We start from the raw sequence: 26,231 nt of genomic DNA, 5'->3' as shown, positions 1-26,231 counted from the left end.
TTCGTACACCAGTTAATGTTCCTGCAAAAGAGCACTGATGTCTTATGGTGACAAAAAGCCAGAACTTAAAATAGAGATTATGACAGAACCATGAAACGGTAAGTTTCCTTCGTCTTGAAATTTTATGACTTGTTACAGTTGAGCCAGTACCACCTCTTTTGTCAATCATGTCCATTTAATGACTATTCAAAGGCAGGCAAAAGAACCTTGTTGTGTAATATTCTGGCCCCGAAACCTGAAGGTTCTACTTTCAAATTCTCCAACTGGTCATTTAAACTGATAGTTCTTTCTTCCAGGTCGAGACGCTAATACGACGCTAATAATTTATGGAAAATTTCAAGATAGGGGACTGGATAGTTAGTAAATAAGTAAACAAATAAATATGTAAAAGTTCTATGCTGTAACTCATATAGTGAGATTAAGAAAACAAGTATCAATGTCTGTGTACACCACGTGAAGGAGTTTGGTTTATATGCCGTGATATTTTGTCAGTTAATATTGAAACCGGAAATAGTAGTGCATTTCTACCACTTCCGGTTTTAGTAGACAGATTGGAGATGAAATATATTCTTGCAATCTTAATTGATTACAGAAAAGCACTTCTCGCTATATATTACCATTTTTACTTTATAACGATCAACGTTAAAGCCGGAAGTGGTTATTTTTTGTCATTTCCGGTTTGAATATAGGGTTAACAGACAAAATGGTGCTTATTCTTAGAACTCTAAACCGATTCCAAAAACCGCTTTTCACTCTCTCTTATCGTTTTTGCTCTATGTGGATCAATATTGGAAACGGAAATTGTAGTGCATTTTTATCACTTCATGTTTTAGTAGAGAGTTAAGGATGGAGATGAAATGTATTTTTGGGGCGCTTAATCGATTGCAAGAAACCGCTTCCCATTATTCATTACCACGTTTCCTCTACACTGATCAACATTAAAACTAAAATTGGTTTCTTTCTAGCATTTCCTATTTGAAAATCACCTCCATCAACGAACTTTATTCTTACCTTTTTTTTCCCACTACATCCTGGCCGAAATTGATCGAGATCCATCAAATAATTCGTGTTATCTTTGCTTCTCGGACGGACGGATACACGGTTAAACAGGATAAATATATAAGAGAGCATTAGTAAACCGAACTCTGTAACTCTTTCGCTGCCATCTTGATTTCAGTACCCCAACCCAATGTGCTACCTACACTTTTGCAACATTTAGCCTTTTTTTTTTGCAACAAACTAGCTATATCTAGCGGAAACCAAGCACACTTCAGAAAATGAGCAGGCCACGTGTTACCAGAGTATCAAAGCTCTATACCTGCGTGCAACTTTACAGAGAATGTCTACAATGAGAACTACCTCTTGACGACAAATGGCGTCAATGCCACACAGCAATAGGTATCAATGACGCCATATGGCGTCAAGTGGCAGCGAACGAGTTAAAAAAAAGTAACTGCTGTGTGGTAAAGTTAGTATTTCGTGATCCCGGGCTCGATTCCCTGTTTGGCTAAAAATTAAGGCTTCGTGATCCCAGATTCGATTCCCGAAGATGGAGCGTTAAAATTTGAACGGATTAAAGTGGTTTGGATACCATTTTAAAGACTATAGGTCCATACCTTATCTAGCGTCGGTGCTGAAAAGAGACGAAAAACTTACTAAACAAGTCGAATAAGATTAAGGCTTGTGTACCCCATCCAGATACTCTCAGCTTCATTTACATTCTGGTAAAACGCGTCTCCAGTCCCCTTCTAGTGCCTTATCCATAATGAGACCTCTATGTCACTTGACAAAGACCTGGAGGTTTGGAATTGTGGATAAATTTTAGATACGAACTAAATCTAAGTCCTTGGTTTTCAATGATAGCCAGCGTTAAGACGTGGTTGGAAGTGCCTGCATTTTTCTTTTCTCTGTCTCTCTCTCTCTTTTTTTAAAAAATTCGAATTACTTATTTATCTAAAAGAAGTCAAGGATTAACTTTTCGCTGGCAACCCTGTTTATGCCGCCTCGCATGTGCCTGGAAATGCGTCTATCCACTAATTTTGTATGCAAATCAGCATAAGGAAAGCCAATAGCGTTTGGTCTTACAAGCACGATCGGCTTTTGCCCCTTCCATTCCAAGCAGCACTTCCCTTTTTCCATTCTGCTCTTTTCGTCTTCAATCCCATGGTGCACTATGCCTTCTCGTGTCGATGTTTTACCCCTTCAGTGCCAAAATATTAATCCATCGCTCCCTTGCTACTCTTATCCTCGCCTTCCCTCCGCCCCCTCCCAAACCCTTTTCCATTTGCATCAATAATTTAAGGATCTGAATACATGCTAATGTTGGGGGCTTTGATGAACGCCGATAAATCAGGATCGTTAGAAGCAAAAGACGGGCGAAACTGCTCAAACAGGGGGTTTGGAGTATGAGGAGGTATAGAAAGGAAGGGGGCAAATACAAGGCAAGAGGAGGAGGACGAAGCAAAGCTTTCTAGAAGTTGGCTTGTGTGTGCCAGCTCCGTGGGTTTTCTGTCGTTCGACCGTATACCGTCACATTAAAGTTTAAATTTTAGATTTTTCTATCCTTTTTTTCTTCTGTACATGTGTATGATTAAGTTTCTGACTTCCTAATGATCTGTCTTCTTCTCTTTATACATGGCTCTAAAGTAAGTATAACAAGAGGAAGACGATAGCAGTGGGAGAAGTGGGGAGTATTACATGAAGTCCTCTTCTCGAATTAAATCTTACAGGCACTTAGAAATAGGATGTAGCTTTTGAATATCGACATATACTGGCCTTTAATGTTAATTGTATGCTATAAGAATGAAGGTAGAGATGATACAAAGGATTTGATTAAGTGGGTTGTTCACTGGAGTTTAGCGTTTCCTCTGATAACCTTAGGATATATTCCCGTAAAGCAGCGTTTCCCAACCGGTGTACCGCGGCACACTGGTGTGCCGTGAATGGGCTGTTGGTGTGCCGCGAGTAAATCGAAACAAAATTATTAACTCTATAGCAATTAAATTGCAGGACATAGGGGAAAATGTATATTTGTATTTCATATTACTATAAACCTCTAATATAAATCTACAGTTTTAAGTTTCGTACCGCGTTACTTTTCTGTACATTTTTAATATTGAAAAAGGTATATGTTATCATTGTTATGACGTTATGACCATTATTGCTTCTTTATTGTTGCAGACTATTTCGTAACTTTAAATTTTAAAATATTGAATTCTTTCGACAAAACAAACATGCATACGAATTACCTACATTTGTGTTTTAAAAGTAAAAGAGATTTGTTTGTTCGTTCGTTATTTAGTGATCTTTCTTGTTAGTGAAAGTTTGGATGCAGTTTTCGAAAAAGAAAGCGTATTTTTAAAAACCTAAGTCCAATATTTCATTGCAATTGTTTTCTATTTTTAAATGAGAATGAAAAATAAGCATAATGATTTACCATGGTCAAGGTGACCAGAATTTTCACTTGGGGAAAACGGGACGCATACGAATCGGCTACGGGGGGATATCTGACTTCCAGATTGCATTTTGGGATTCAGCAGTGCTCTCAATTTACAAAATACACAAGTAAGAGTGATAACACACCGTTTCTAACTATGCGTGTACTACACAACAAATAATGGTTCCCGATTGCAAGTCCTACCCAACAATTCTTTTAACTACAGTAGTTGAACACTCAGAATTCCCACTCAATTCTCACTTGGACCACGAACACTCAATTCCCACTTGAAAATTCAGAAGTTCACGGCTGAACCTTGGCAACAAATGTTGATACAGAACGGAGAATTTGCATTGACGATTTATATTTTGAATAATAATTACGGAACACCTAGGTCATTTTTACTTAAAAACGGGACATTTAGGCGTCCCGTTCGAGAATCAGAAAAAAACGGGACAATGGTTGGAAAAAACGGACTGTCCCGGCTGAAACGGGACGTCTGGTCACCTTGACCATGGTGGAAAACCAATGATGGAGCTTTCTTCTCTGTGAGGAGACCAATAATCATAGAAAAGGATACCATGGTATTTTACGTTTAAAAATAATAAAATCTATGAGTGTGCCGCGAGAATTCAAGTTACACTCATAGTGTGCCGCAAGTTGATAAAGGTTGGGAAACGCTGCCGTAAAGAAACAAACCATGTAAAGGATTTGAAGCAAATTTTATTATTTCAAGGTTTATCTGTCTGTTTGTTCTTGGTGTCTAGTCAGGCACGTAGCCAGGATTTCGTAATAGGGGGGGGTCCGAGAATGAAATACTATGGTTATCACACCAGAGTTCGATTATTCTAAACTATTTTACTGGTAACATATATTGGTTCGTTTAGTCAGGATTTCATAATGAAGGGGGAGGGGAGTTTGACACGAAATATTGTTGTTATCACACCAAGAGGTTGATCAATTTAAACTATTTTAATAGCAACATATATTAGTTTGTTAAGACTTTAAAATTAGGACATGTTAGTGAGTATTTTAGTAACAAACTATGAAGAAATCTCGAATAAAAGAATATTAAAAAAAAAGACTTGACATGAAAATGAAATGAAATCTTTAAGTTTTACGTCCCACGTTTATGCCGCTTAGGCTAAAGGAGACGGTGATGATGAGAGATGAGTGAAAGGGTGGAATGAAGAAAGTGGGAGGAAACGGGACAACCCCGAGAAAACCCACAAGCACGGTGTTTGTCCACCACAAAGTCCACACGGCGCGAGCTGGAACCGAACGAGGGACCCCACGCACCGGAGGTGAACGCTCTACCACTGAGCCACCACGACCCCCCCAAAAAAAGATTAAAAAAAAAGATTTTACAATATCTACGTTCCTTCTTCTGTTTATCCAAATATAACAATTTTCCTTTCATTATGACATCAACTATTTAAAAAAAAAGCCCTATCCAATAATGTAAAATATTTTATAATATCTGGGTTCCTTTCTCTGTTGAATCAAATGTTACTAGAATTTTCTTTCCACATAACTTTGTTTTTATTATTCCGTCTACTGCTGTCTGTTCCAAATGACAAGTTAAAGGAGCAGAAAACTGTTTCTCAAATATGTTTGATACTGCAGAGAAGTGATAATGAAAAATAATTTTTATTTTTAGCTTTTTTTTATTTTTAACGCTGATTCTTCCTATTTCTTGTTTCTTTTTGTTTCACCCTTCCTTAATTTTTTTTATTCCTGGTCTCGAAGGGGGGGGTCCGGACCCCCCGGACCCACCCCTTACCTACGTGCCTGGTCTAGTTGGTCTTAAATTGCTGACAGGTTGATAAGAAAACGAACGTGATGGTCTTAGCTCAAGTTCCACCGTAACAGTGGTTATATTAAGTTTATAGAAAACTTCTTCAGAGCAGATACACTGTATTTGTCGGCATTTATTTTTCTTCTTTTGAGAATAAGTTCAAAATTGGAATGTGCCTTATATGCCGAAACAATGATTTTGATTGTTTCAATTTCAATAAATAGGTTCTATTCTGTGTTGCAAGTAATATATACATAAATGATAGAAATATCTATGTCATTTTAAGAGTATGTACGCCACCTTTACGAGCAGTGCTGAATCTAACCTGGGGCTCGGGAACCTAGCCCCTCATTTTTCGAGTGACAAAAATAATATTATACCAATAGAGGTTCACAGAACACTTACAGGATAACATTAATAGTGGTGGGTTTTATATTTGAGATTTTTTGACTATGCCTTATTAACCATACGATGCACTGTAATATTACTAGTGTCATAGTGAAGAGCTTAATAATGATATATACATACCTCAGTATCAGTTTCACCTTAATAGGTGACATGGTTCTGGTACAGTATCAATCTTTAGATTTACAAACAAATTCGTTTTCTTGATTTTCTATGCAAGATCTTTTTTCACTCATTCATATAATTTTGCACAACTTAATGAGATTGTCAATTGGTGTGTATCACATGTTCGGACATTTTTTATTTTTTCGTTAAACGCTAATAAAAAAAACAACATTTGGCGTTACCAAGGATGTTATAAAATAGAGGATTTGCCCGTATGTATCTTCATCCTACTAAATCAATGAAGCCAAAAAACAACCGAGCATCGGCACTGTCTGATTGGCTACTTTCGTTTCCGCCATGACTGTTGGCTCAAAACATTGGGATCTTATTGGACAGAGTGGGCAGAGTAGGGGTGGCGAAACTGTGACGTATGTCTTCAAGATTTTGTTGTAAGGACAGATCCTCTATTTTATAACATCCTTGGGCGTTACGACCTGATTTGTGGGCCTGAGCCGCTCACGCCATCTGTTAGTGATTGGTTAAACTACATGCAGTCTAACGACGAACACGTGGTCAGCGCGCCTCGCCTTCATATCGCTAACCGTCGTATCAGGAGCTTTCTAGACCTAGTGGCCGTTACGTCTTTTAATCACGTGACTCCCCAGTTTGCCTCACGACGCTGGGTGGACGCCGAAAATTGGGAAGCACTGGCCGGGAATCGAACCCGAGACCACGTGGACGCGAGTTCAATGCTCTAACCACTAGACTACGGTGTCCCCGTTAAATGCTAATAATATTGTAAAGCTCTATTTTTAGGGTAGAGCTTGAAAACTGTTACACGGAAATTTAGGACTTTCCCAATCACCTTTTATAATAAAAATTCATCTTTATGTACAGTAATAATAATTACAGTATCAAATACTAAGTTCTTTTAGATGTTCGGTGGTTTTGTTTGTGAAATTGTAGGGACCCCTGAGACCGAGAGTCTAGAGTGATAACATCCAAGGCTCTTGTGGCCAAGGAGTGTATGTAAGTACCTCTCAGAGACCGAGCGTCCTAGAGAGTATTGAGATTATTGTGAGGATCAGGTGTTCAAGCGAAGGATAGTTCTCGAAGACCAGGCGTCCTGGAGACTGATAAAGTGATTATCAATCGCTGAACATTGATGCCTTCTGCGATGCTGTGGTTTCTTTCATCCTTAAATTTTGCTGACTTCATAGATCTTCGTTATTTGACGATAACTGACGACGTCTCCGTGGTTGTCGTCTGAAGTTGCTTACAGACAGCACGTGGTGTTGGGAGCACATGTATAACCTTTCAATATTGTGGAATGTGATTTCTTTCTTATTTCGTTACGGTGTTCAACAGAGTTCCAGTTACATACAGTTCAGTTAGTCCGCGAATGCAGGTCGGATACAATCACTTTACAGTATTTACTGTTTCATAATACGAGACAATCTTATGAAACAGACATATTTGATTTTCTATAGGCATTCCTAGACGCGTGTGGATACGCACTTGTGTGTCGACATTTAGTCAAGTATGTATAGTTTTTTTGCTTCAATACCACTTTCTATTTTTTTAAAAAAAACTTCACAATTTGCAATGAAAATGTTTTCCTCAAAACTGAATACAAAAAATGGGACGCGTCTCATTTGCCGGCACGCATCTTATATGCCTGAAAATACAATATTACCAATTTCAATTCTTCCTGTATCATAATACCATGCGTTTGTTTCGTGTACATGGTAACTGACTGAGGTCTTTCATTTGTTGTGCCTTGCGTATTATAGCTTGTGTCTCACATATCTTTCTTTCAATGTAGTGCACTGTTACATGGTATCTTAGATTTTATTATTATTATTATTATTATTATTATTATTATTATTATTATTATTATTATTATTATTATTATTATTATTATTATTATTATTATTATTTAGGTAGAGCATGTTCGAATTCACTCCATGGATCCTTTTCTTGTTCATATTCCGTAGACATTAGATATATTGTAGTGGGATCAGTCTATTGCGCAAACGTGTCTCATTCCGTCTTGAAGAAGACATTCAGATTCCTAGCTTTCGGGACATCGTGTGTAATTCTTTAAATAATTGCAATCATAGAGTAAATATCTTTCCCAATACTCAAATTGCAGTTTTATCATTGCATTTTTTAAGGAAATGATACAATTTCGCACATCGCTCATATTTTCAGTCTCACCCATTAAATAATATTATCTTTGACCGCCGCCTCCTTAACGGAAATCATAAAGAGGCAATTTTCTCCTCTGTTATACGGTTAATAAACCAAGAGCATGGATTAATTCATTTTTTCGTCGGAAATAAGACTCGATATTGTACGTACTTTTCCTTTCTTTTTTGTCAAAAGACAATGAATCCAAGTTGTAAGATTTATCTAATTAAATGAATACAAAAATCTATGTATATTTTTTTTATGTGTAAAGTAAATCATTTCGAGTGCTGCAACTATTGGGACATATTTTGGGGCTAGGGCTTATAGATATTACGCGCAATCTGAGAAAACTCCTAGTATGGCTTATTTTCTGGTTAAGCCTTATTTTCATGGAAACACGGCAGCACAAATAGAATACACATAAGGTGAATAACGGATTCTGTTTGGATTGACCTTTTGCAAAATGAAGTCCAGTGGAAAACTTTCCTTATTTGCGGTGATAACAATTTAGTAAGCCATGGATTTGCTTGTTTATTGTCATTTGATATTTTTCTTATGTCATTAATATATTGTCGTCTTATTTTACAGAAAGAGTTGGACCAAGCAGCCGCGGATGTCGCGAACCGGCAAGACGAAAGTGACGCGTCGCGTAAGCGGCTCATCGAACAGAGCCGCGAATTCAAGAAGGCAACGCCCGAGGTAAGTAACCTTGGTAGTACTCTACCTTTGTATACTGTGCATATCCCCATATCAATTATTTTTTTTTTATCTTACACATGCCCTACCACTCAAAATATTCCAATTAAATGAGTGGGTCGATGCTTTTTGAAACATGCTATATTTCTCCTTATTTTGGATTTCCTGACCCCAACGTGACTATCTCTAAACCCTAAACCCATAGTTAATAACATGTCAATGTTTGTCAGTGATCTTTCGATATATAATAAAAGATATTACACAATTAGTAACAGATTGAAGTCTTTAACGTTATATATTTTCCTTCTTATGTTAAAGGTGACGAATAATTAATGAAATTGAATAAGTATAAAATACTTGATGAAGCGAATATGTAAGAGGAAACAGGAGAACTCCGACAAAATTCATTGAACCGACGTTGTCCGTCAAAAACTTACAGGACGTGGGATCGAATCAGGAACCCGTCGTACCAGAGGTGAGCGCTTTACCATTGGCCACCCGTGTCCCTACAGACTGTGTTCTTACGGTTGACTCACTCAACTCTGGTGCAATGGTCACTATGTTCGATTTCCGGTTATATGAGTTTTAGTTGACTACTCAAGGTTCGTAGGTTATTTTAGAGTTCTCTGTTTCACCTCACAATTTCAATCCACCAGTTCATCCATAATCATTTATTTTTATTACTCATCTTTTCCTTTAGCCTGAAGGGCATAAACTTGAACGTTTAAATGTTTTATTGAATTATCTATTATATAAAAGAGAACGCACAAATCCTTTGTTAGCTCATCACGCTAATACGGCTGAACCAATTTCTTTCATTTTTGGGGGGTTATTAGGATTTGGACCCTAGATGGTTTTTATCATATCACTTTAATTTTTAATTACCAGTGTCTTGAGATAATTGACCATTCAAGTGTCCATAACGTACAAATCCTTTGTTAGTTCATCATAGGTATAAAAATAAACGTATTTATATGCAACCCGCATGACCGTGTCACTCGGCGGGTTAACATAAATGACAGGCGCTATAATGTTAACATTTACTGCAATTTGAAAGCGAAAAAGTAAAAATTATCTAAGTAACAAAGTTTATTGCGTTCCGGGGTGACCGCAGCGAAGCGGGGTGAACGCTGCTAGTTTTAACATATTTTTGTTAAAAAGAAGAAACAGTCATGTTAATTTACACAATGAGTAGTTTATCTCATTCACGAAAAGAAGGCAAAAATGTCTATATACGCTTAACTTTATATAAATGATAGTCGAAAACTTCGTTTGTGGCATGAGAGTTGTTTACGAGACGAGAGTCGAAAAGTAGTTTCTCGTCTCTGAAATTGTAATGTTTCTGATGGAAGTATCCTGTGTCGTATTTCATTGTGAAAACTCGTCTTATGGGCAATCGGAGCACAGTATATCGAAAAGTATATTTTGGAATGGCACAGTCATTTTTGTTTTTACTGGAGATCCGCATATCCCAGAGATCCTGTAGGATGGTGCACTTTGTTCTTCACATAACCCATCAAGTTATGTAACAGACCTTGGTGGTCAGCATTGACCAATCCAATGAAGCGCCAATTCCTTGTTAAAGTACGCACGAACATAATTATGGAAATGTAGTGGGCACATCTACTGTAGGACAAAGTGACTGCTGCATGTTACCTGTTTTTATCCACCTACATTCTTCTACATTTAATGATATTAATCGTCGTTGTTTCGTCTTTTGCCTCTTACTTCCTGATAGATACTCCATCGTGAGTACTAGTAGCCGATAATTAAGGATCCGACTGCCTTTACGATTCTGTTTTACCACCATCATTCTTATATGATCTTCGATATTGGATCACAGCTACTATAGCGATAGTCAACCCTGTTCTACTGAATCTTACATGAGTAGAATTGTATTTGGTAGATGTATGTACGCCTTGTGCCCAAGATGAATACAGTGAACCTTTGCAAAATGTGAAAACACAATTCGGTGATCGCATCGCTCATTTTATAGTCATTTTGCGGATTGCAAACTAGGAATAGATACTTCGCTTGATTATCATTAGCTGGATTTGTTGCAACAGTAGCAATAAGTGACAGCAAAAAGACCAATATTTCTGTGAAAGCCCAAAGAATGTTTCTTGTGTTCTACGCATAGTGAAAACACGCCAGAAACAAGTGATCGTGAAGTAACCATGTAGAGATTGAGAACATTTTAATGGAGCCAACGGAAATATATGCAAGGATTTGTGAAGGGAAGCTAATCTCCAAAATTGCAACATTGAACTAAACTAGTATAATATAACCGTTTATTTTATTAAACCAACAATCAAAACCCTTAGCTGTTTGTATTTTTCTATATTGTAAATATTATTTTCTCTTACATATATGATTCAGGGCCGCGGTGGCTCAGTGGTAGAGCGTTCACCTCTGCTGCTAGGGGTCCCGGGTTCGATCCCAGCCCCCGCCAAGTGAACTTTGTGGTGGACAAACACCGTGTGCGTGGGTTTTCTCGGGGTTCTCCCGTTTCCTCCCACTTTCTTCATTCCACCATTTCATTCATTACTCATCATCACCGTCTCCTTTAGTCTAACTGGCATAACAGTGGGACGTAAAACTCAAAGATTTCATTTCATTTCATTTACATATATGATTCTATATACAGTGTTTTAAACCATAATATTTGTTTCTTTTGCCCTGTTGATTTGGTGTGTCACAAAATAGTTTACGCAAATATCTGTGCTTATTGCTGAGGCAGATGTTACCTTTGTATTCATTAGAATATGACGGTCACAATGTAGAAGTGTCTATTTATCTGTGCATATAAAAATACAGCAATGTTTTGAACATGACGTATAGAAAAGTAATACCTCAGTGTCATGGTTTTATTCAAAGTACCTTTCATATATTTTTCATTTTATAGTCTCTCATAAAATTCTTAAAATTACACTTCACATTTTCCGGAAGTCACATGACTCGAGAGGTTCGAAATACAAAGTAACAAAATAGAGTATAAGATTCAGTCTACAGATCAATTGTTACTTAAATAATGGACATACACTATTTCGAGAATCGAGATTAGACGAGAAATGTTTACGATACTTTTCGTCTCGTCTCGATTCTCATCTCCAAAGCGAGACGATAATTTGAGTTAACCTTATCCCGTCTCGAATTAAAATGTTAATTCTTGTCTCGATTTTGTTTCTTTTGGTTTAGAGACGAGATATGAAATTCCTCTTCTCAATGGAAACATTAAATAAAACTGAAATATTCTTGCCAGAAGTCACGTTTTTGCTTATAATGCTATGACCTGAGCGATAATAAGCTTCTAACTTATAATCTTCTACGAGACTATTATTATTATTATTATTATTATTATTATTATTATTATTATTATTATTATTATTATTATTATTATTATTATTATTATTATTATTATTAATTTATTATTATTCCTGAAGATTTGAGTTCAAGTACTGAAACATCCGAGCGTTCAAATATCTGAAGATAATAAAATGTGTCTAATCGCCGATCAATATATATATATATACTTTTCGACATGGATCCGATCCGAGAGCCTCCAGATTATTTGTCAGGCGCCTTGACCACTGAACCACGATCACTACGAAGTAAGTGATTCGTCTTTACTGTGTTTACGTTAGATATCTTTTTCCTCCGCTTACAAAGTTATACATTATTTTTCTTTGTTTCAAAACGTCTTTCGTATTTCTTTTATGATGCTATAAATCAATAATCATTGGCATAGTTTATATTAATAACTTGAGTTGTTCTTAAACCTTTGGTTCACAGTTTTGTTTCTTCTTCACACCAAACTACAGATATGATAGATTTAATTCTCTACTCTGCATTTGGTTTTTAACCAATGGCCATTACCTGGTCAAGGACTATATCTAGCATGATACAGTGCGAGTCAAAGAAAAGATCACTTAGCATGGCTGCATAATCTCAGTGGGCAATGGAAAGTGGTATGCCAGATAGAAACTTGCAGAGAAATGTAGAAATAAGAACACATTTCCAGTTGTGCCATGTAATGAAATAACAGACAGAATCCACAACGACGTACTGTATTTGTAATGTAGTATATTATACAGACTACCACTACAAACTACTAGGTCATACGTGCTAACAATAAACGTACCTACAGAATATGTTCAAAGTACTGTCCTCCCACATCTATGCATCGTTCTAATAGTGACTTTCGAATGTATTCTACCACACGCAGTGTGTTGCGTAACTGTTCACACGCATCTTCCATGCGGTTTTATAAAATGGCAAGTTCCTTACCCTAGGTGTGACATTCCTTTCCCTCACATTCGAAATTGTCTAGCTCCACCCCTGTCCACTTCCGAACCATGTCATATAAACTTTTTTCTTCTTTTGGTGCGAGCAATCTGTGGTTTCATTTTTCGCCATTACTTTTGAGACGCCCTGTATATTGTTATTACTTACTTTCCTGCATCTCTACTATCGTTCCATCTTCTCGGTCATTACGAAGTCTTTCTTTTTTTAAAGTCAGTTTTTAACGTTTTAAGCAAGGACGCTCATATCAAAATAAGGAGAGACCTCACGTTTTATTACTCAACAAGCAATGGGAAATTAAATGACACTCAAAACACAGATTGGATATAAGTCGGAAGAGTTTCAAATCGTGCTGTATCTCATGTTATCATGTATGTTCTACCATATATATACATAAATTACTATAAAAATTGTCTCTGTATTCTGTATGGCCTATGGTCTGTTTTCTACAGTTATTTTTCTACAGAAGTATGCCCAGCCAAAAGTGTGGCTTTTATAGCATCAAAATATAGAAGCGTACATTCAACTTTATAAGATAATGCCATATTTTATATGCAAAGATATATTCTTTAACTTTTCATTACTTCGAAGTCAATTTCCTACATTCAAAAAAGTTGCTCAGTAGAACGTTTCACAAGTGACAGCCGGACATAAATAAGCGTGCCAGGACCAACGGCTAAGTTCGATGGACCTGCAAACTAACGCAGCTGAGTTCTCTATTTTGAACACGGATACATCCTTTCTCTTCTTTCTTTCTCTCAAGAATGAAGAATCAAAACAAAGTCAGTTCATCATTGTTTTGTATCAAATTGTTAAGGAGGCATATCTACCATAGAATTCAAACAAACGTGCTCGTGATTCATTAGGTTTCTTAAGATATAAGGTCAACGCTACGATTGATTTCTTAAAATTAGCATCTCACGGTCACCAGAACTAATCACTATGCATTGTTTTCTTTTCTGCTTCCTGTATTTGCTTACTCTCCGCAAATGACAAATCTAGACATTATTTGGGAGATCAAGCATAATACGATTGGTAAGGTACAACTGGAATGTGACAACGTGAAGTCTACGAGAAAAAAAAAGTGCTACGGAAGGTGAAATTTACAAACGAATTATAAAGTTAATGACGGTAGAGTTTGAGTTCGTCTCCTTTCAGTGGAGCACGATGGCTCATTGGTAGAGTACTTACTTCTGGTGCGTGGGGCCCCTGGTTCGACCCTCGGTCAAGTAAGTTTCTGGTGGACAAAATCGTGTCCTTGGGTTTTCTCGGGGTACTCCCGTTTTCTCTCACATTCTCATTCCATCGATGCTTCCATCATAATTCACTTACCTTCATCATCCGTCTCTCTCAGCCTAATGGGCGTAATGGTGGGACGTTAAGCTGAAAATTTTCATTTTTCTCTTCTTTCGGTAAACGGGTACTAAAAGAGGTGTTGAGGAAAACAGTTTCCTCGTGTAAGGGACGGAGATCTTCTGGGTTATGATGGTTGCTAATATTTCTTTGAGTTCAATAGAAAGATACCTCTCTGGAGACGAAGGGTCAGCTGATGTTAACGAACAAACAAGGAGGTGAAAGAGGCCATCTGTCTTTATGGGTAGCTTCTGTAGGATCAGTTGGATTAAGTCCTTCCTTAGTAACTTTATGACTTTGCATCCTTTATACGTTTCTAACGTGAGGAAGATGTACTGTATTGACACTACTAGTTTCAAGATGTACTTCTATTTCTGTGGCGTTGAATCTTCGTGCTTCTGAAGTCATAAATTTAGTTAAGTTACTGAGGGAAAAAAATAAGAATAATCTGAAACGTAAGAAAGTAACAGAAGAAGAGATTTTGCCCATGATCGCTACGTATTTATAAAGTCTAGTTACTTTTGTTTGTTTTTAGTTTTGAATGTTGTTAGTTTTACTGCATTGTTTGACATTTAACCTTGGCGTTTTCCTTACTTTTGCTCCTCAATCACGGATTTAATACTGCGGCCGATCAATACGCTGACGCACTGCGACTCACTCATTGAGCCCACTTTTCTTTGCAAAAGAGAGTAAGAGAGAGAGACAAAGAAAAATGTATTTATGTGTGCGTGTGTATGTGTTGTACGTAACACGTGTGAGAGTAAAAGAGAGAGAGAGAGAGGGAGGGAGATTCCCGTTGTTGCATAACGCAGAGGATAGAAAAGAGTTTCATGGCTTTTGCTCGCATCTTGTTTGCGTCGGTAATTGAGTTGGCGGAAGCTTTCCGCGTGGCCGACACCTGTTAAACTGGGTAAAGTTATCGGTAAAGTTATTGGTTCTCTTACTGGGGAGGGTGTTTCTCTCTCGTACTTACTCTCCCTCTACAGTCTACACACCACCCAACCATACCCTGTTTTACCTTTCTTTCTCTTTCACTCTCTCCACGTCGATCCTTTTCATGCTTTTACCCACCCCATCAGAGTTCATGTAGATCGACGCCTAAAAGTATGTCTCTTTCTCTCTCTCTCTCTGCCTTGATCTATCCATACATATATATACATAATGTGTATATTGCATCGGATGCCGCATCGCAGCGGTAGGAAGGTATTGGCGGCAGCGATCTGAAGAACCGAGCTCTAGAACCTCTTTTGGTTATCCGTAGACTCTTCCTCTTGCCTTAGTGGTTTTGCTTTGTATGCCGAAGGGTGGGGAGGGAGGCCTTAGTGCGACTGGGAAGGTACGGTTTGGCTTGGCTTTTTGCTCAGCAAGTGCTGCGGAATTGAAAGTGGTGGTTTTTACCGGTAGTCACTTTGTGTGTGTGTGTGTGAAAGAGAGTGTGTTAGTTGTTTGCTGTGTTTGAAGAAATTTGTTTGCTGTGACATATGCCAATTTTAATTTTATAGGCGGAAGGACAAGTTTATATAATTAAAAGAAAAAACAATAGCAAAAAGCTTCATTCTTTGTAACGTACACAGAAGAAAATTACTGAAATTGGAGTAAAAGAAATCTGTATTCGTCAACCATGGTGTTTGCTGAACAGTTGCTGTCGCCAGTAAAATAATAATAATAATAATAATAATAATAATAATAATAATAATAATAATAATAATAATAATAATAATAATAACAGCTAACAAAACTTTTCCTCAGAAAATGTTCTACTTGATCTGTAATTACAAGGTATTATTTAAAAAATTATATGCAGAATCCGTCCGAATTATATGCAATTATATACAATTTAGTAAATATCCACGTATTGTTTTCGAAGTACAGTGATCATTACAACATGTAGTATGTCACTTTCTCAACAGATGGTACTCCCATGGCTGTGACATATGTTATATAACAAAATGGCCGGTGCACGTTTGACGTTTAAGAAACAGAAGTCCATGTTAAACTGGTATTCCAAGATTTACCACCTCTGGCACTTTTACCTTCGTAGGAGCTTTACAGGATATCATATATTGGGGGCAACCGGCTATGCTGGAAAACCTTCGTGAAGAAATTTACACTGGCATGTTCATTAATCTCCGCGAATACATTGACTTAAGCAACCATTCGCCTTTCTGATTTGTGTCTAGCCTCTAACGGCAACAATTTTGATCACCTTCAGTAATTGTCTGGTGCAGAAAACTTACATTATGCTCTATTGTAAAACTTTTGATGTATAATCAAGTTTGGCACTGATAATTTTTTGACGGAGTCTCGTTCCCTCTGTTTCTATTTTGTGTCTAAAGAGTCCTTAGTTCGACCGTAGGCCATGCGAGATTTTCGTAACAACATCGTATATGTGGGTTTTCTGGTCAGTTTTCCCGGAAAGGCAAATTTGAGATGGATTTCGGAGAAATGCGAATAGAAAATGGAAACCAGATCCAGTTGGCTAAGGACAGAAGTTAATGGAGAACTTTTATGAATACAGCATTAAACCTCCGAGTTTTATAGGCCATAGAGTTAGTTAGACCAAAATTTTAACTAACTCTTAAATTTTAATTTCTGCTTGACTACAATGCCCATAGTTTAGACATACGTAGGACATGTTCAGATTAAAAATCCAAGACAGTCTATGAAAATTTACATAAAATCCAAAAAACGTTATGAAAATCTACAGTATAGTCGTTGTTATACACTTGTGTTTTTTGCTTAAATTTTAGAATGTTTAATAACGCTCACTGAAATGAAATAAAATGAAATCTTTAAGCTTTACGTCCCATGCTTATGCTGGTTAGGCTAAAGGAGACGGTGATGATGAGATACGTATGAAATAGTGAAATGAAGAAAGTGTGAGGAAACTGAACAATCAATAGAAAACCCATGCATACGGTGTTTGTTCACCACAAAACTCACTTGGTGCGAGCTGGGATCGAACCAAGGACCCCATACACCAGAAGCCACTGCGGCTCCAGTAACACTCTCTAAAAGGGAGCTATAGAGAGTACTTGTTCATATTAATTGAGTATTGATATTTTAATAAACCTTTATTTAAAAAAAGAAAAACAGATACCTCACGAATGATATTAACTTATGTTTTATTAGAAATCCGGAACATTTTGAATTTTGGACAATTTTTCGGAGGACATAGGATGTAAATTTGGAACTGTTCGTATGGAAGCCGTAGACATGTATCAGTCAAAATTTTCATCGAAAAAAAAATGAAGAAAAATGAATTTTTATGTCGCTGAAACGTAAGTCTTTCGTTGTCAGCATCAATTGATAGCTTTTGTTCCGCTGGAACAGAGTTTTTATTTACATACTGTATATATGATATATCCTCCAGGACCTCCTTCTGCTGCCATGGGGAATCAAAATTTCACTATGTGGTAACATCACAGATTAACTTGGAGCTATTAGTAGTGCTCCTCGAATCCATCAAGGAGTTACATCGATTGTTACGCTAGTAAGTGGTGTTAATGTGAATTTCTATCGACTCTAACTGTCACATGAAAGGAATTAATGTAACTATTTGATGAATTAATAGATCTTCTCTGATGTTCTTTATCTGCGATGTTCCTACTAGTGTAATTCGCGTAATCAGACTAGGATTCGAAAGACGTATAATTATATATATTTTTCGCTTTATTTTGACTTGTAGAATAATGCACTGTAGTTCGTGGGCGTCATTTTTAGAACACTCGATATATAGATGTTTGTCTTAACACTTGTGCCCAGAGTCCAACAAATATGTACATACGACTTTTAAATTCTGATTTGATTTTAGTTTAGCGTCCCTTTCAGCAAGGAGGCTGTACGTGGACCTATAGTTTAACGTAGAATTCGAACCACATGAGCCTTCGCCTAGAATCGAGTTTAGGTCTACAACGCGCGTACGCTAACCGTTTAGCCACGAAAGAGCTCAAATTCTGATTTCGACAAATTGTTTAAATTAAAAAGTGAATTGTGGAAATATTAAAAAGTAGAGTTCATAGGTCAACTTCGTGATGTCAATGGAATGTTGTATGTTCGATCATAGCTTGCTTTTAGAATGTTTCCTTTTTTACTTCAGAAGATATCCTTACATGTAATTTTGTGTCACTTGGCTAAGAGCGCGCGGTAGCAATTCTCTTCCGAGAGATGTTCACCTACAATTCATCTTTCCTGTTCTTTCTTTTCTTTCTTGTCACCTCACATCCCCTGTTTCCCCTTCTTCTTTCTCAATTCCTTCTAACAACCTGAAGCAATACGCGTCACGACGACGATTTTTAATTATTCCCATTTCGTCGTCTCAGTCTCCTTGTGAGAAAAAGCCCAGGGCCAAGTGTGTGTGCGCGTCCTCTTTCTTATTTCTCTCTGCAATTATATGACACGCCTTTCCTCCCCTTCCGTTCCCTTCATTCTGTCGGCCCAATTATCGTATCGTGTGGCTGAACATAAGAAATCTTCGGTCGGTCGGTAGGTCTATCTCTCGCTCGCTCTGCTGTCTGTAACCGGTTGGGTGAGCAAAAGAACGGGAAAGAGATATTATTAAAGTAGAATTCAATCACACATTAACCGCAAATTTCTGAACTAATTTCTCTCTCCATCGTCTCTTTCTGTCTCTCTCTTTCTCACGTACACACTTATATTCATCTCCTCCTCATCTCACAATCTGAACTTCCCTCTTCCAAGAGGCGAAAATATTGGAAGAACTCATGGTTGCCATAATCAATTTTTTTATTATTTTTTTTTTTATTTTTAAAGAGTTTGGTATACCAGAAACTCCTTTAGATATTTATTCTGTCTGTCCATATATCCGTCCCTCGGAAAGACAAAAAATCTCAAGGACTGCTTGGTGAATCACCATTATTTTTGGCCGTTATGTAGAAGGTTAAAATTTAGGAATCGAATTCGTTCTCAAGATATAAACAATCAAAAATCGGTTCCCTATATATTCCTGTGGGAGGGTGCTTGTAAACACACCTGACAAATATGCAACCCATTTTACTTTAATGTTTTGATGGGTTGAGGTAGATTGTAGGAAATGATTATGGTACACATATTAAACTGTTCACATCGCAATTGAGATAGATTTGTGTTTCTTTTGAAACTGGTTTACCGAGTAGTTACTACACTTTCAATTAATTAATCTAATAGGGTTAATACTTCTCTCAAGGATTTTATGATCCTTAACGTTGGACAACTATAACAAAAGCTATCATTCCACATTGCTTACGCTTTTCAACTGTCATTCAGGGAAAAGTTTAATGCAATTATGATAAATAAGCACAGAAATTTAAAAGAAAGTTATAAACCTACTTGGAAAAGGAAATGAAATGAAATCTTTCAGTTTAACGTCCCAAGATTACGCCCTTTGGGCTAAGGGAAACGATTAATGCAAGTGAATGATGATAGAAGAATTGGTGGAATGAAAAAGGGAGAGGAAACGGGAGAACCACGAGAAAATCCACGGACATGATGTTGTTCACCACAAACTTACTTGGCTGGGGATCGAGCCAGGGACCCCACACACCAGAGGTAAGCGCTCTACCACTGAGCACCGCGCCCCCCTGCCCATGAACCTATTTGAAAATATGCATCCACGACTGGAGATTCACAAACTCGTGAGCCCGGCTGGCTGGCTTAATCAGCATCAAACTCAATAATTGAGAGTAATAAGAGAGCAATAAATGTGTAGTGAACAAGAGCCTGAGTTCAAGCAAGCGCGAGCCGAATGAGTTAAGTAAAATAGTGCCGCCCACGAGACATGATTTGAGTGCTGTTTTATCTCGAAGCGTTGTGAGAAAGTACTGTCTCGTATCGAAAAGCGTGCATGTTTTTATTGGAAGAATTCCGTCACATCATACTCGTAAAAACTGTCTCAACTCACCTCGCGGGCAACACCATTAATAATGAGGGCGAGAGCTCGATAGAATTGAAGTAAGAGAAAGCGTGATCCTTATTGAAAGTCGGGAGTACGAAGTCGATTGAGTATAATGAGCCTATCCCAAATGAACCCGAATTTCATAATGCCATTTCTGCCCAGGGTGATTTGTTGACGGAAAGAAAAAAATATTAGGCGAATACTTCAGTTACTTCAATTCAAGTTCCCCTGGCAACCCTTGATATCTTGATGGTGCTGAAAGTTCTTTCATCTGTCACGTGGTACGCTTGATAGCACATAAAAGATCTTTCAGGTACTAAGTCACTACTTGCTTTCATAGACACACACACTCACACACACTCGTACTTCTTGTCTATTGATGAGAGCGCTGGGAGGTAGGAAAAAAGTCTTGAGAGAAATTAGTACTATTTCTGTAGTAAATGGCTTCTCTGCTGCTACTAGAGATACGGAGTGCATTGATGCAGAAGGAACGTCAAATTGGTCACCAGGATCTGTTCCACATATTAGCTTTCATCTTCTCTTTGGCATGGTGCTCTCTTGACATTGGTAATTTGAAACAGCACAAGTTTCAAGGAAATGTGGTTTTGGTTTCATCTTACGCTTCTCATGCAATTTTTTTTCAATTTATGCTTTGATAGCCAATTATTGTATATTTAAATGGCATCCGATATGTTCTTACATGCAGGAGTATATGTGTGCATAGTTTTAAGTTCAACTAATGGTAGGAGCACGTACAGTTAGTGTCTCAGCTGTTGATGATATGCTATAGTGCTGATAAAAAGATGCCGAACTCGAGTTAACAAACTTGTGTGTATTATCAAGAATGCAGAAATGTGACTTGCTTCAAAGTACTTGAGAACCAGGAGATCACGGAAAAGTTACAATTAGGATGGTTGGTGAAACGAAAGCGTATAAGACAGTATACTTCACGGACACGTACACCAATAGTTACTTCATTTACAAGTCTACGTTTTGTTACAAGTCTATAAGCAAACACATTTACTAGCGATTTCACATCATGTGAGGTTGCGTAAAGCTATAGCTATTCCCCTCGTATTTCACGAAAAAAAGTACTGATAAATTAGACGCTGTCTTACTTTAAGGTGTACCACCTCATTTTACGATGACTATTTTGCAATTAACCCTTTCCGACCCAGGGTGTTTTCCTACATTTTTAGTTAGTGACTTATTTACCCGATTAATATGGATAAGCCCTTGTTTTTTTTAGAAGAGGGACGTGGCTATTTTTTGATGTAAGTTACATTGCAGTGTTGCCAACGAGATAGAAATTACTGAGGGAAATGTGGGGGTTAAAATTTACAAAAAGTTCCCTAACCGAATTTCAAGATCTTTTGTAGCTGGCACCATTGGTGTGTTGTCAATGTACAGTGGAAACATGAAGTCGCTCGCTGCCATACAAAGAGTGAAATAAAACTTCTCTGTCGTCATATACATGAAATTTTGACACTTTTTATACCTCAGAACCAAAAATCAACAGATATACCAGGGCTACAGCTTCCCTAATTATCCTGTTGAAACTTTTTGTGATGCGTTCTGTAAGCCAGGAAGGAGGCTTTCGGGTAGTGGTACGTTTGTTCCAATGTAGCCAGCAAGAGGGAAATAATAGAGCGGAAAGAGGAAAATCTTCCGAATTTTTCACCTAAAATCGAAAATAAAATTTTCTGTAGCTGGCAACACTGCTACCAAATACACTCAAACTATCTGAAAATAAATCTTGGTACCTCACTAATATCTAACAAAGTAAGCATAAAATTTTAAAAAATCTCATTCTGTCTTAGAAATTCACCATTTTCTTACCATTTACAGAACATGGTTTATTATAAACCTAAACTGTGCTTCCCCTAAGTATCCTACTGAAACATTTTATGGTGAGTTGTGTAGGATAAGGACGAGGCTTTCACACAGTGGTACGTTTGTTCGAATGTAGCCAACAAGAGGGTTATAATAATGACAAAAAGAAATTTTTCATAAAATTTCCCCCTAAAATCGGAAATTTTCTGTAGCTGGTAACACTGCTACCAGACAAACGCAAACTATCTTAAAATAAACATTGTTACACCACTAATATATTCTAAAAGTATCATGGCGATGTTTAAGAACCAAAGCTTCTAATTACAAAGAATGAATATGGTAAACAGAAAAGTAGGGAAAAACTAGAAAAATCAAGGATTAAAACCTAAATACAAATTTGTCGTGAACCCCCTAATTACCCTATTGTAACAACCTGTACCTGGTTTTGTTCAGTGAAGACCAGTGTTCGACTGACGAAAGTTGACTTGGGCTCGGATGTATAAGTACATACTTATAAACAAAAATTTCGAATTTTTTTGCCCAAATTTAAGGAAATTTTAATTTCCATAGTTGGCAACATTGCTCGCGCGCCGATCCAATTGATGTCAACAATTAGTTATCTATCCGAGGTATCTACCTGACAAGTCTTAATTAGATCTCCCTATAACAAAGGAACTACAGGAAAAAAAGAAAATTCGAAAATTCTCGAATTTTTGACTTAGGGGGCCAAAATTTGAGAAGGAAATTGACACCCACAAGAAAAAGAAACTAATATGATAAACTATGGTCCAACCATATTTGACAAAAAATACCCCGATATCTTAATTAACGTCCACACAGGAGCGGATTAAAAAATGACACACTCGTGTGTGCCACTTCGGCCACCTGTGTCCGAAAGGGTTAAAACTGGTAACAATATGTCCAAAGAAATAAAATGCTAGTTTGAAAAAAATATTATTGTTTTCTAAAGTAGCATACTACACACAAACATACAGACAGACATACTGGCATATATATATATATATATATATATATATATATATATATATATATATATATATATATATATATATATATATATACTAGCATATATTACCCGCTTCGCTGGGTTGAAATGAAAATTTAAGTGCACAGCTCCGTATTTCATGTGTTTAGTACCCGTGAAATATGCTGTTTTCGTTTTTAATGGCATTGATTTAAAGAGCTCCGTAAGATCAGTGATCATTTCGGCGACCCCAAAAACCATGGATTCGACACTAATACTGGTTATTTTCGATAATTTATATATCCCACTTTCTTCATTCCACCATTTCATTTATTTCTCACTATCACCGTCTCCTTTAGTCTAACCGGCATAACCGTGGGACTTAAAACTCAAAGATCCCAAGTTGCGGGGTTGAATTTTAATTTAAACGGGATTGAAAGTATCACTGTTCACCTAAGTGACCCAGAAAACTATAAATTCGACACTGGTAGTGGCCATTTTCGATCATTTTTATATATATCTCTTTCTCCCCTTCTTCCAAGTGGTGGAGCTGATTTTGGATTTAAACCGGATCGGAAATGTCACTGCTCATCTGAATGATCCCGAAAACTATGGATTAGACACTAATGTTGGACATTTTCGATTATTATTATTTATAGCTCCCCTCCCCTGCCTACGTGCTGCGGCACATAGAATCATAATTGTCACTGTTAATCTCAGTTACTCCTAAAACTATGAATTCGACACTAATATTAGTCATTTTCGATCATTTTTAAATGTTATTCCCCTCCCCTACGTTGTACCCTTCCCCTCCCCAACTATCAGGGCTGAATTTGGATTGAAACAGCATCAGAAGTGTCACTGTTTCTCTCATCGACATCGAAAACTATGGATTCAACATTAATATCGGTCATTTTTGATCATTTTTAAATTTCTCTCTCCCTCCTCGTCACCTACGGTATATATAGCTCCCCCTCCTCCGTGATACGGCACACGGCATCAGAATTGTCACTGTTAATCTCAGCTACTCCTAAAAGTATGGATTCGACACTAATATTAGGCATTTTCGATCATTTTTAAATGTTTATCCCCCTCCCCTACGTTGTACCCTCCACTTCCCCAACTATCAGGGTTGGATTTGCATTCAAACAGCATCAGAAGTGTCACTGTTTCTCTCATTGACTCCGAAAACTATGAATTCAACACTAATATCCGTCATTTTTGATCATTTTCAAATTGCTCTCCCCTCCTCCTCCCCTACGTTGTATCGTCAAAGTAAATGGCCTGAAGTAATTCCTGTCGCTAAACTTATGTATATTGAAACTTTGATCGAGATTGGTTGGGTGGTTCAAAAGTTATTAGGTTTTGTTAGGTTTTATTTACTTTTTATTTATACGTCCCTCTCCTCTCCCCCTCCCCTATGATGTACCATAAAATGAAATTACAGAAATGTTTCCAGATCCAAACCTGATGTATCTTGAAAGTTTGATTGAGATCGATCAAATAGTTCAAGAGATTAAGTTACAAAAATAGTCACTTTCAGTTTATATAAATTGATTTTATATATCTCCCCTCCTTCTCCTCCCCTACGTTGCTCTGCCAAATTTAAATCATAAAAACGATCCTAGGCTTGAACCCCATCTATGTTGAAAACTTGATCAAGATCGGTCAAGTGGTTCAGGAGTTATTAAGTTTTATTTATTTTTAATACCCCCTCCCCCACCCTTCGAGTTCTACCATCGAAATGAATACCCTAAAACGAGCCCAGCCTCGATCCTCATCCATGTTACAAATTTGATGGAGAACGGTCAGGCGCTTCAGGAGATTTAGAGTCACAAACATAGTGATTTTCAATTATATATATAGGGTTTTAAGAAACTATTTAAACAAACTTCGGCGGCTGAATTCGATCACTGAAACCAACAAAACAAAAGGTCCTTTGGAACTTTGATTAGTGAGGGATAGTTTCGTCGATATAAGGTGCCGAAAGCGCGGGAAAATAAACTTCAAAGGGCTGTAATTAAAAGAAACGGACTTAGAGAGTGTGATTTAGAACATGACACTCGAAGTCATACCTACTTGATTGAAAAAATGTATGTTTCAAACCTCCGCAAGATGTGTGTGAGGGATCCCCAAAAGGAACTTTGGGATTCCCTATAACCTGGCAAGTAATCCCTATGTTCCTGTGGGATGTATCAAACGAATAAACTTTTAAGCGAAGATCCCCCTCTGCCTCCGCTTAAAATGTTGTATTTCTCACTACTGTGTATACCTTTCTCGGATTGACTTGGGGACTCCCTGAGATCGTCTTGCGGACCCCTGCTTAAGAAAGGCTGCTATATAGGGTTGAAAGTTATGAATCGAGTTTGTTAATAAAGATGAATGCAAATCGGAAGTTGTAGAAATCAACCATTTCATGTTTTAACGTTGATCACTATAGAGCAAAAGGGTAATAGATAAGGGGAAACCTAGGGGCAGCGGTGGTTAAGTGATAGAGCGTTCACCACTGGTACTTGAGGTCCCTAGTTCCATCCCAGGTCATGTCAAGTGGATTTTGTGGTGAACAAACACCATGTGTGTGTGGATTTTCTCAGATTTCTTCCGTTTTCTCATAGTTTCTTCTTTCCGCCATTTAATACATTCTCATCATCACCGTCTTCTTTAGCCAACACGACGTAATCGTGAGACGCAAAACTGTAAGATTTCATTTCATGACAAGAATTGGTTTCCTTCAGTCAATTGGCGTTTCAAGAATGTTTTATCGTTAACTCTCTACTAAGACCTTAAATGATAGAGGTCCACTATAACTTCCGGTTTCAATATTGATCTACGTAGAACAAAATCGATGAGATCGCAAAAAGCGTTTTTTTTTTTTTGAATCGATTTCACGTTCTAAGAAAATTGATCTTGCTTTACCTTCTATTCAAACCGAAAGTTTCAGTAATCTGTTACTTCCGGTTTTAACGTTGATCACTATACAGTAAAAACGATAATAGATAATGAGAAATAATTTATATATAAACTATTAAGCGCCCAAAGAATATATTTCATCTCCACTGTAATTTCTCTGCTAAAACCGGAAGTGGTATACATTTACTACCAGTTCCGGTTTCAACATTAATTGAGAAAATACCACTCCATAGAAACGAAACTCCTTCACATAGTGTACACGTGATACTACTACTTATTCTTGGCATTCAATCGTTGATCTTCGAAAGTCGATTTTGGCTAC

At 37.3% G+C, this 26,231-nt stretch overlaps 1 protein-coding gene across 1 annotated transcript in view; it reads left to right on the top strand.

Moving 5' to 3' along the window:
- LOC145692194 (protein CASP-like) overlaps positions 1 to 26,231 on the top strand; it is a 666,401-nt gene that overhangs the window by 526,887 nt on the left and 113,283 nt on the right. Inside the window, exon 2 of the mRNA XM_081767492.1 lies at positions 8,526 to 8,636. Coding sequence (XP_081623618.1) covers positions 8,526 to 8,636 — 111 coding nt within the window. The remainder of the gene's footprint in view (positions 1 to 8,525; positions 8,637 to 26,231) is intronic.

The sequence above is a fragment of the Thermobia domestica genome, chromosome 8 (genome assembly GCF_964235325.1).
Source record: "Thermobia domestica chromosome 8, izTheDome1.hap1.1, whole genome shotgun sequence".
Taxonomy (NCBI): domain Eukaryota; kingdom Metazoa; phylum Arthropoda; class Insecta; order Zygentoma; family Lepismatidae; genus Thermobia; species Thermobia domestica.
The sequence above is the reverse complement of the archived record's forward strand: the minus strand, read 5'-3'. Positions and strand labels throughout refer to the sequence as shown.